At 36.5% G+C, this 12453-nt stretch overlaps 1 protein-coding gene across 1 annotated transcript; it reads left to right on the plus strand.

The window, feature by feature from the left end:
- The first annotated feature begins 454 nt into the window (after positions 1 to 454).
- On the plus strand, positions 455 to 1490 carry LOC112911670 (olfactory receptor 13C3). The gene has a single exon (XM_025988310.1). It carries the CDS (start codon positions 537 to 539, stop codon positions 1488 to 1490), a length of 954 nt encoding a protein of 317 aa, XP_025844095.1. The 5' UTR covers positions 455 to 536.
- Positions 1491 to 12453: the final 10963 nt, after the last annotated feature.

Consider the following 12453-nt stretch of genomic DNA (forward strand, 5'->3'; position numbering starts at 1 on the left):
TATTCAATATATTATTATTAAATATCTATAAAATATACAATTAAACTGACTAATATAAGGTATAAAGTGTCAGGCATGGAAAGAGATATATACCATAAATATCAAAGTTGCTATGAAATTGTGACCATGATATAATTGCTGAATCACATTTCTGGTCCTTGTTGAGTAGACTTTGCCATCTTCACTGCCTGCTTTCTGGGGCTTATAAAGTCAGGCTCATAGTTGGTAATTAGGAAATTTAGAAACCTTAATCTAGGAACATGTCAACAGCAGGAAAGTTTACTTCTGTTTGTCTGTCTAATCGTAGGTAGATCTTCGCATATTAGCAGTGGACATCGGCACTTCCGTCATTCCCAATTTCATTGATTCCTTGTCACACGCATTGTTGAAGATGATTGGATATCAGAGCTTCAAGCAAACACTCCTTATAACACCATCTAAAAAATGAATTGTTCAGGTAATTTGTAACAGTTGTTTCTTGGCAGTGAAAATATTTTATATTAGATTTTCCTTTGACATCCTGAAAAGCAGATGACATGGATGAAATTAATCAGACATCTGCATCAGAATTTCTTCTTCTGGGACTCGCTGGCTACCCAACACTTGAGATCATTTACTTCGTTCTAATTCTAGTAATGTATCTAGTGATTCTAATTGGCAATGGTCTTCTGATTATAGCAAGCATCTTCGATTCCCATCTTCACACCCCCATGTACTTCTTCCTGGGTAACCTCTCTTTCCTGGACATCTGCTATACATCCTCCTCTGTTCCCTCAACATTGGTGAGCTTAATTTCAAAGAAAAGGAACATTTCCTTCTCTGGGTGTGCAGTGCAGATGTTCCTTGGGTTTGCAATGGGGTCAACAGAGTGTTTGCTCCTTGGCATGATGGCTTTTGATCGCTACGTAGCTATCTGTAACCCTCTGAGATACCTCATCATCATGAACAAGGTGGTGTATGTACTAATGGCTTCTGTGTCATGGCTCTCTGGTGGAATCAACTCAATTGTACAAACATTTCTTGCCATGCGACTGCCTTTCTGTGGGAATAATATTATCAATCATTTCACGTGTGAAATATTAGCTGTCCTTAAGCTAGCTTGTGCTGATATATCCCTCAATATTGTCACCATGGTGATATCAAATATGGCATTCCTGGTTCTTCCACTTCTGGTCATTTTTTTCTCCTATATGTTCATCCTCTACACCATCTTGAGAATGAACTCAGCTACAGGGAGACACAAAGCCTTTTCCACCTGCTCAGCACATCTGACCGTGGTGATCATATTTTATGGTACCATCTTCTTCATGTATGCCAAGCCCAAGTCCCAAGAATTGCCTGGAGAAGACAAGTTTCAAACTTCAGACAAGCTCATTTCCCTGTTTTATGGGGTAGTGACCCCTATGCTAAATCCTATAATCTATAGCTTGAGGAATAAGGATGTAAAAACTGCTGTAAAATATCTGCTGAACCGAAAACCTATTCGGTAAGTATTTCCTATACAGAAAATATAGGTCTTTGATTAATAGGCATGAAGGTGGACTCATAGGTCAATTAGTAAAAACCTTATTTGGAGAAACTATATAGTTAAGGAGAGATATTTTTATTCTTTCCGTTCCCCAGCCCTACTCAGGTAGAATTACTGAAAAATGTAGTTCACTTTAAATTCAGTTTCCAAAATGTCCTGATCTAGAGCTCACAAGCATGGTGAGTTCCATTAGAATCTCATCCCTGGTGATATCTGAAATGGGTGTTTGTGGTGTCCTGTATGAAAACATAATAGAAAACATTCACACATAGCTTTGGAAATAGGTAAGAGTATAAAATTTATTTTACAAACTACCTCAATGACTTTGGATAGACTGTTCTTTGTAAGCCATAGTTACCTTACCTTGTAATAAGTAAATAAATAAAACCAGGTTTCACTGTCACTTAGAGCTTCAATAAATTGGAGAAAGCACCTAGAATAGCACTACTTCACAGTGTCCTTCCTAGAATTTCAGAATTGAAGCTAAGACTTCAAATTGAGGACTAAGAGTTACTATTGAGCACCTCTTTTACTGTAAGCTAATAATTATGAGAACTAAAATCTCCTAAAAGTCACTCTGTTAATATAAAGCATACTATCTTTGTCTTTCCTTCTATATCTATATAAAGAGAAGCTCAGGCCCAGGGAAGAAACAATCAAGGGAGTTTTCTACCTTATGGGGATTCCACAGTGGGTGGTGGGAGATGTTTCACTATAGTCCCTGCAGAAGAATGGAAAATTGTTTTTTCCAACTCGAGTCAAGTGAGGGGTGCTGCAAAAGAGCCCTTTAAAGTTTTGGGTTCCTACAAAGAGAGTCTGGCTTCTGGCTTGATGAGGGGAGGCCTACAGAGTTCTCTAAGCTGCAGGCTAGCAGAGGAGCTAGTCTAGAAGGGGGAGGAAGGTGAGTATTCTCTGCCAAATAAAACAGAAACATTTCAAACCTGCCTGAAGGAGTGGTAAAAACAATGACTAGGAATATAAAACCAGTTATTTCATTTTCCATTGCGTTCAAACTCCTCAGTAAGTCTATTCGTTTTTTTTTTTCCTTTTTCTATTGATTCCTTGTCTAGAAGGCCATTGCTGAGTGTAGGATATCTTTGGGCTATGCCTTCTATCTTTTCTGTCATCTCTTAGCCCACTGTGATAGCTGGGCTTTGACTTTATTTCCTACTTAATATTCCTCTTTCTTATTTTGTTTTGGAGCTACAATGTTACTCCCTATCTCCTACTCAGAGGCTTCACTCTTTGCCAATCCCCTGTCGATTGACCTAAGTTTCTACCTAAGTGCTCTGGTTACTGAATTCTTCTGTTCTACCACTACCCCAACAGGAATGAAGTATTGTCACTGCAGAAAACCCTCAGCTGCTGCTCTGTCTTCTGGGTTGGATCACATCAGTGTTGTTTTTGGTTCTATTCAGAAAGGCGTGCCCTAGATAGACCCTGCAGGTGATGGCTTTTGAATTTCTGGCACTTCTCCTCCTTCCTCCCCACTAGAGACCCTGTGTTTGTATCTGATCCTTGTTTAATTCTCTTTAATTTTATATATGTGACAATAAGGTCTTAGCCATGTAGAAATGCTATCTATTGTTTAAACCAACTCCTTAGATCTTAATTTTTTAAATTATTTCCCACACAGTATAAAAAATGTTAGCAACTTCTATATAGGCTTATATCAAGTTGAACCTAATAAACTTTCACCTGATAAAATATCCCATAGGTACATAAAAGTGGGTTCAGTAGGGCTTTGATAAAACAAGAATGATTACGTTAATCAATGATCAGAAAATTAATAGATTTGATGACAAAGCTTCCCTCCCTGGAAAATCAGAAAATTTCTAAGAGATTGTTAGGTGTATTATTTTTTTATTAATAAATAATTTTAAAATTTAAAATTATTTTAAAATGTTTAAATGTACGGCTGGGTGGCTTAGTTGATTAAGCACTGGGCTCTTAATTTCAGCATTGGATCGGGGTTGTGAGATTGAGCGTCAGGTCAGATTCTGCCCTTAGCAGGGAGTTGGCTACTCTCCTTCTTCCTCTCCCACTGCCCCCACCTCGTTGATTGTGTACATGTGTGTGTGATCTCTCTCTCTAAAATAAACAAAATAAATCTTTAAAAAATGTTTTAGAAATGTTGTCTATATAGCCATCTCCCAAAGATGTCATTTTCGGTATTTCTCCTAATCATCAGGATGTCATACATATGTTTTTACTTTGATTTCTCACTTTTTGTTAATTTTCATGCAGGTTATCTTCCCTGGGGTAGGGATGTTAGGTTCAGCTAGAGGACCAACCCATAAAGCTAGCAGCAATTTAGATACGGCCAGTGATTCCCCTTTTTCTAGTCTGTTATATAGAGTAGGGCTGGATAAGTAGAAGCATATAGGTTTGCTTGTCGACTAGGTAAGAGACAGAAAAAAACCATTAATAAAGTGTATCCAATGGGAAAGACAACAAATGGTGTTGGGAAAACTGGACAGCAACATGCAAAAAAATGAAACTGGATCACTTTCTTATACCATAAACAAAAATAAATTCAAAAGGGATGAAAGAGTTAAATGTGAGGTCTGAAACCATAAACACCCTAGAGGAGAACACAGGCAGTAGTAGCCTTTGACATTAGCCATAGTAACTTCTTTCTAGATATGTCTTCTGAGGACAGGGAGACAAAAGCAAAAATAAACTATTGGGACTACATCAAAATAAAAAGTTCTTGCTCATAGAAAGAAACAATAAAACAATAAAACTCCAACCTATGGAATAGAAGATATTTGCAAATGACATATATGGTAAAGGGTCAGTATTCAAAATATATAAAGAACTTATAAAACTCAATACCCCCAAAAAACCCAACTATGGGTTATCATAACATTTTCCATATGAATTCATAAAAGGACAAATGGGAGCCTTTATTCTTTTTTTGTAAGTAGCCCCTTAAGGACATGAGATAACAGTACATAAAGGCTTTCAAGCAGTGCAACAATGTGTGCAAAAAAATATGCACCCAACTATCTCCCTCATAAGTAGACACTTTTCCAAGAAAGACATACAGATGGCCAATAGATACATAAAAGGATGTTCAACATCACCGCTCATTAGGGAAATACAAATCAAAACTACAATGAGCTATCACCTCACACCTGTCAGAATGGCTAAAATCAACAACACAAGAAGCAACAGGTTTGGGGAGGATGTGAAGAAAGAGCAACCCTCTTACACTGTTCGTGGGAATGGAAACTCGTGCAGCCACTGTGGGAAGCACTATAAAGGTTCCTCAGAAAGTTAAAAATAGAACTATACTACAGTCCAGCAATTGCGTTAGTATTTACCCATTAATTCCATTTTAAAAAAATAAAAGAAGGAATGACCTATATTTCTTTTAGGAATATGGGCAGTAATATTTAGATGTATTGTCATGTGTCGTGTTCAACAATTGATCCTTCCTCCAGAACTCATTAATGCAATCCATGTCACGGGAATATAGGGTCAACCAAGGAAAAAGAAAATTTTTTAGAAATATAGAAGTTTCTATGAGTGTTTCTTTCATTCTATTTTCTCCATATATTCTCCCTGGATATCTCAACAATATAGTCAATGATGATCTTTTAATCCTACATACATTAAGTGTTAACACACATTCATTCAGTCCTGAAAGCCAACCTTTTAATATCTTATCAGCCTCCAATATTGTAAGCAAGGATTTCAGTTGTCTATTCCAATTTTCTTTAGTCCACATCTTGTGGATGAGAATGTATATGTTTAATGCTTTGTAACTTATTGAATTTCACTTTAAATAACCAATATTCAACTTAAAATAATACCCTTGCTCTAGGCCTTAAACAGTGGCAGGAGTTTCTGCTTCATTTGCCAAGTTATACAAATCAAATCCAGAGTGAATGCCTCTCTCGATCAAGTCTCATTGTTATTTACCCAGAAACAAGGGTAATGGACCAATGTAATCCATTTGCCAGATTTGCCTCCTCCTGGATCTTTTTAGTAGGGAACCCATAACCGCTTTTAGTTCCAGACTTTTCTGCTTACAAGCATAAAAATTGTTAAGTACATTTCCAGATCCTGAGGGAGATAGTAGGATGCATATTTTTTGTACACATTGTTGCATTGCTTGAAAGCCTTTATGTACTCTCATCTCATGTCCTCAGGGGGCTACTTACAAAAAGAGAATAAAGGCTTCCATTTGTCCTTTTATGAATTCATATGGAAAATGTTATGATAAACATAGGTATTCCCCACTTTGGTAATCCTTCAATCCATAAAGTGCCCTATAATGTACTACCCTCTATAGGAGTCCTTTATCTTTCAGTCATATAAGGCCTATACTTTCATGTGTAGTCAACAATTTATCTATATTTTCAGACTGTATCATTAGTTACTGTCTGAGAATCATACCATGTCATTTTTATTATTGTCTGATTCCTCTAACACATGAGCAAGACTGCTTTTATTTCTTCCTAATTATATAGTAACAGTGACTGTGAAATTGGAATATCATTTCATCACTTTTACTCTAGTTCACTTGTTTATAGAAGGGGAAATCTCACTAAATGATTTTTACAGAGCTCTCCAGCTCTAAACTTCTATGATCTGATAACATAAAAGCAACTTGGACATATTTCCATTTGAATTTCAGTATACCACATGGTATGGTTTGTGGTGTTTGTGTCTATGTGCATGCTTAAATACCAATCTTTCTTAAGTAAATTTTTATTCTCAGAATGCAAATATTTTAAACATTTTTTTGACTTTATTGAAGTATGATTGTCAGGTGCAAATTATATATATTTAGGTTCTTCAATGTGGTTTTTATGGTATATAACATGAAGACTTAATATATGTCAAAAATCTTGAAATGATTACCACAGTCTTGTTAATTTACATACCCATCACCTCACAAAGTTCCCCTGTTATGTGTGTGGGGAAAACACTTAGAATCTACTTTCAGCAAATTTCAAGTATACAAGAGTGTTATTACCTGTAATTGCCATCCTGCATTAGATCTATAACTAAAAGATCTATAACTGAAAGTTTGTACCCTTTGACCAATATCTTTCCATTTCTTCCTCTATCCAAACCCCTGGCAACCACCATTCTAATCCCTGGTCCTATCAGTTTTTTTACTTTTATTTCACTTGTAGGTGAAATCATATAGTATTTGTCTTTCTGTGTCTGACCTATTTCACTTACCATAATATCCTCCAGTTTCATCCATATTGTCACAAATGGCAATATTTCCTTCTTTTTTATGGCTGCACAATATTCCATTATGTGTGTGTGTTTGTGTGTGTGTATAGATCACATTTTTTTCATCCATCAACAGATGCTTAGGTTTCCATATCTTTCCCATTGTGAATAATGCTGCAATGAACAGGGGAGTATCTCTTTGAGATACTTATTTAATTTCTTTTGGATGTATACCCAGAAGTGAGTTTGCTGAATCATAAGTTATTTGTAGTTTTCTGAGGAACATGCATATTGTTTTCCATAATGGCTGTATCAATTTACATTCCTACCTAAGTGTTCAAGACTTCCTTTTACTCCATACCCTCACCAGCATTTGTTATCATTTGTTTTTTGATCATAGCCATCCTAACAGATATGAGGAACTATCTCATTGTGGTTTTGATTTTCATTTCCCTGATGATTGGTGATGTTGAGCACCTTTCCTACACCTGTTGGGCATTTTAATGTTTTCCTTGGGATGGCTATTTAGTTCCTTTGCTTGATTGCTTGCTTATTTATTTTATTTTATTTATTTATATTTTTATTTATTTATTTATTTATTATTAATTAATTTATTTATTTATTTATTTATTTATTTATTTATTTCTACAGAGTTGTATGAATTTGAATATTAGACCCTTATCAGATATATGGTTTGCAAATATTTTCTCTTTCCATAGGTTGCCTTTTCACTTTGTTGATGGATTCTTTTGCTATGCAGAAGTTTTTTAGTTGGATAAAGACCCACTTATTTATTTGCTTTTATTTTGCTTTTGTTTCTTGTGCTTTTGGTGTCATGTACAAAAAAAAAAAATCATTGCAAAGGTCAATGTCAAGTAGGTCTTCCCCTAAGTTTTAGAAGTTTTATGGTTTCAGGTATTATAGATACATCTTTAATCCATTTTAAATTGATTTTTATATATGGTGCATATGGATCTATTTCATTTTTTGCAGGTAGTTATTCAGTTTCCCCAACACCATTTATTAAAGAGTCTATCCTTTCCTCATTGAATATTCTTATTACCTCTGTCAAAGATTAGTTGACTGTATATACTTGGGTTTATTTCTGAGTTACTTATTCTGTTTCATTGTCTTCATGTCTGTTTTTATGCTAGTACAATACAGTTTTGATTATTAAAGCTTTATAATATTGTTTGAAATCAGGGAGTATGTTACCTCTAGGTTTATTTTTTCCCTGAGGATTGCTCTGGCTATTTGGGATCCTTTGGGGTTCCTATGAATTTTGGGTTGTTTTTCCTATTGCTGTGAAAAAATCTGAATTTTTATAGACACTGCATTGAATCTATAGATTGCTTTGGGTTGTATGGATATTTTAACAATATTATTTCCTCTCATCCATAAATACAGGATATCTTTTCACTTATTTGTATCTTTTTCATTTTTTTCATTGTCTTCTTGTTTCCAGTGTACAAATCTTTCATTTTCTTAAATGAAAACTGGAACTTTCCTCAATAGTTGATTAGTTCTAGCAGGTTTTTTGGATAGTGTTTTTAAGATTTTCAGATATAAGATCATGTTGTCTGCAAACAGGAATAATTTAACTTCTTCTTTTCCAATGAATGCTTTTATTTCTTTTTCTTGCCTAATTGCTCTGTATAGGACTTCCGATTCTATGTTGAATACAGAAGTAATAGAGAGCACTCTTGTCTTCTTCCTGGTCTTAGAGGAAAAACTTTCACTTTCTACTATTAAGTATAATGTTAGCTGTGGGCTTGTCACATATAACCTTTATGATGTTGACATACATTTTTTATACCTAATTTGTTGAGAGTTTTTATCATGAATTGAATTTTGTCAAATGCTTCTACATGTATTGAGTCCATCATATGGTTTTAAATCTTTTTTTTAAATAATAAATTTTTTATTGGTGTTCAATTTGCCAACATACAGAATAACATCCAGTGCTCATCCTGTCAAGTGCCCCCTCAGTACCCATCATCCAGTCACCCCCACCCCCCGCCCTCCTCCCCTTTCACCACCCCTAGTTCATTTCCCAGAGTTAGGAGTCTTTATGTTCTGTGTCCCTTTCTGATATTTCCTACCCATTTCTTCTCCCTTTAAATCTTTATTCTGTTAAAGGGGTGTTTCACATCTATTGATTTGTGTATTTTGACCCATCTTTGTATCTTAGTAATAAATCCCACTTGATCATTGTCTATGAGCCTATTAATGTGCTTTTGAATTGGTTTGCTTAAATTGTGTTGAGATTTTTTGCATCTATAATCATTAGGAATATTTGTCTACAGTTTTATTTTCTTGTAGTATCCTTATCTGGTTTTGGTATCAGGGTAGTACTATCCTCTTAAAATGAGTTGGAAGTATTTCTTCTTCAATTTTTGAAAAAAGTTTGATATGGGCTGGCATTGATTTTTTTTTTTAAGTGGTTGGTAGAATTGACTATTGAAGCTCTCTGGTCTGGGACTCTGTTGGGAAGTTTTTGATTATTGCTTTGATCTCCTTATTCATTATTGGTCTGTTCATATTAATTTAATACAGCCAAATACAGAAATTTTACCCTTTACTCCCCACCCCCTTATGTAGTTCATGTCAGATTTTACTTCTGTCTATATTGTTTATATTAAAACATTTTTTTTAATAAAAGGATTTGTGTACAGTTTTTAAAAAGATTTTATTTATTTGTTTGAGAGAGAGAGACAGAGAGATAGTAAGAGAGAGAACAAGCAGGGGGTAAAGGGAGAAGCAGGCTCCTTGTTGAGCAGAGAGATTGATGTGAAGCTTCATCCTAGGATCCTGGGATCACGACCTGAGCCAAAGGCAGAAGCTTAGCCAACTGAGCCCCCAGGTCCCCACTATCAACACATTTCTGTGGTGTTAGTTATTCTTACTACTTTTGTCTTTTAATTTATGTGCTAGTATTAAAAGAGATTTACATGCCATCCTTATAGTATACAATAGTCTATTTGTATTCATATTTATCTTTAGCAGTGAAGTTTATATTTCATATATTTTCATGTCCCAGGGTGGGTGGGCCTGTCTCCAAGACCTTGGTCAATATCAATTTCTGGGGTTGGGACAAGGGTCTCTTTCAGGGCTTGCAGGTGGTGGCCTATTATCAGGTACAGATATGTGCATAGCTCTCCCCAGGTCTGTGGGGGTGGTGATGGTGCAGGGGCTCCCAACAGGTCCCTGGGCTTATCTCTGAGAGGGCAGGACCACTCATACTATGATGTGAGGAGCTGGAGCCTTTCAAGATCTGCAGTTGGCTGAGGTCAACTGCCTACCTTGAGAGACCAGACACATGTGTCTCTTGGTAGGTCTCTTGGTGGGCAGGACTGCTCTCTGATGTAGCTCTGAAGGATTGGAGCCAGTAGTGGGGCTGCTATAAGATCTACAGTCAGACTGAGGTCAGCAGGTCTACCTCCGGAAGCTCAGACAAGTGTGTCTCTAGGTGGATCCCTGGGCAGGCAGGGTGTTCCCAGCCTGAAACTGTGAGAGACTGGAACAGAATTATAGGACCTGTTCAAGATCTGTAGTCAGACAGAAGTTGGAGGGCCTGCCTTGGGTGTGTCACCTGTCTGGTGTCTAGACAATCAGCACTATTGGCTGGGAGTGGCAGGAGCTTGGTCATGGACCACTTCAGGGTCCGCTGCTGGGATTGAGGTCAGTGAGCTTGTTCCCTGGGACATGGGGTGGCATGATTCCTGTCAGGTCCCTTGGCAGATGGTGTTGCTGGCAGGATCAAGGCCAAATGGGGCTGTGGCCAAGTAACAAGGTGACAGGGCTATTTCCCAGTCAGTAGCTGAGACCACAGTCTGTGATTGGTCACTGAGTTTCCTACTTGGGCATGGGCTTGCCTTCTCAAAATGGCTCTCCAGAATTTAGATATTTTACAGTGAAATATAACACCTATTGGAAAATTATAGAATCTAAGTGTTAACATCTATAATATAGCTCAATAGATTTTCTGAAATACTTTGATTCAATAATGTGCTATCTACTTATCTGAACTCATGCTCCAAACTATCCATTCTGGGCTTTTGAAAAATTTTTTCGGCCTTAAACATATGAATTCACCTTTGTCCTATAAATTTAATAATTTTATTGCTTATCTGTATTTTTTCATTCCCCCCAAATAATGACAATACATTTAATTCACTGCAAATATCTGTTTTATGTCACTTACAATATCTAGATCATTTTTATTTATTTATTCATGAGAGACACAGAGAGAGAGAGAGAGAGAGAGAGAGACAGAAATAGGCAGAGACACAGGCAGAGGGAGAAGCAGGCTCCATGCAAGGAGCCCGATGAGGGACTCAATCCTGAGACTCCAGGATCACACTCTGGGCCGAAGGCAGGCACCAAACCCCTGAGCCACCCAGGGATCCCCGTAGATCATTTTTCAATTCTACCAATTCATTTTGGTAATTATCACTTGAATCAAGATCTTACTTTGAATTAACTTTGCTCTTTTAAACTGAAAAGCTCTCATATTTCAGAAAGTCTCTTCGGTGAACATCTGCCCCTGTTTCAAAAGTTACATGAGTAGGAGAATGTCATTTCAGTTTTGAGCTCTGGTTCAATCACAATTTATTCCCAGCACCGCTCTTAATTGGGTCTGTGGGACGCTGTCCCTAATGCACCAGAAGTTTCTCTATTCCACAGATCTCTCATTCCAACTTTAAATTGTTTTGGGAATTGGGGAACAGTGACAGCAACTGTGGCATAACAAATACTTAGTCTTCCACATCTGTGGAATCTGGCATTGTTTGTTGAACCTGACCTTAATTCAATTTTAGTATATGTGCTGCTGAAGCGAGCACTCCTGACCTTAATTCAGGATGCAGACATGAACACTAGGAAAAGGTAACTGGGTCTTCTAGGAGGTGGAAATAATTTATCAGTGTCCAGGTGAGTCTTGACTACCATGACACCATACCCTTTCAATCTATCATTAAAACTATTATTAAATATAGATTTAAAATGTGAATGGCATGAGACCATATGGGTACTAATTTATTATTACCAAATAGCTATGATTTATTATTATTGTTATTGTTTGTATAATGCCTTTTAATCCATAAAGCAGTTTCCATATGCCTCAAGATACCTGTGAGAGAAAAGTAAGGCAGTGATCACTATTTCACAAATGTGAAAACTGAGACTGTGTATTAAAAGAAAAGAACCTCAAACTAGAGATTTTTATTCTAAATTCCAAGCACTTTTTCACTTGGGATAGTCCCATGCTGTATCCATTCAAGTGAGTAGTATGTGATCCTGCTGTACTTTCATTACATAAATTGGTAAATTTCTATATAAGATGACCTCTTAGTATTGATTAAAAGATACATGTTTTTTGAAACTTAGAGCCTGCTGCAAGTGAGCAATTTGGGTATATGAAAGTTTCTTTGAATATGAGTCCACAAATACTACACAGGAGACATTTCTTAAGAGTCTAGAAAGTAAACCTTTACCTGTTCAGTCAAATGTGCAACCCCTTTGTTAGACCTTACAGGAATAGTGATGAGCAAGACAGACAAGCTCCTTCCTTATGTCTCTTGCTATCTTATTAGATTTCTGGGAGAAGAATAAAGGTAGCAAGACAAGTCTGGCTCAAGGTGGATTTGAATTGGTGAGGGAATTTACGTCCAGGAGGAGAAGGCTTAAAGTATGTCACAGAAGTGGTTTAAGATATATTGTCACTA

The sequence above is a fragment of the Vulpes vulpes genome, chromosome 12 (assembly GCF_048418805.1).
Source record: "Vulpes vulpes isolate BD-2025 chromosome 12, VulVul3, whole genome shotgun sequence".
NCBI classification, from domain to species: Eukaryota; Metazoa; Chordata; class Mammalia; order Carnivora; family Canidae; genus Vulpes; species Vulpes vulpes.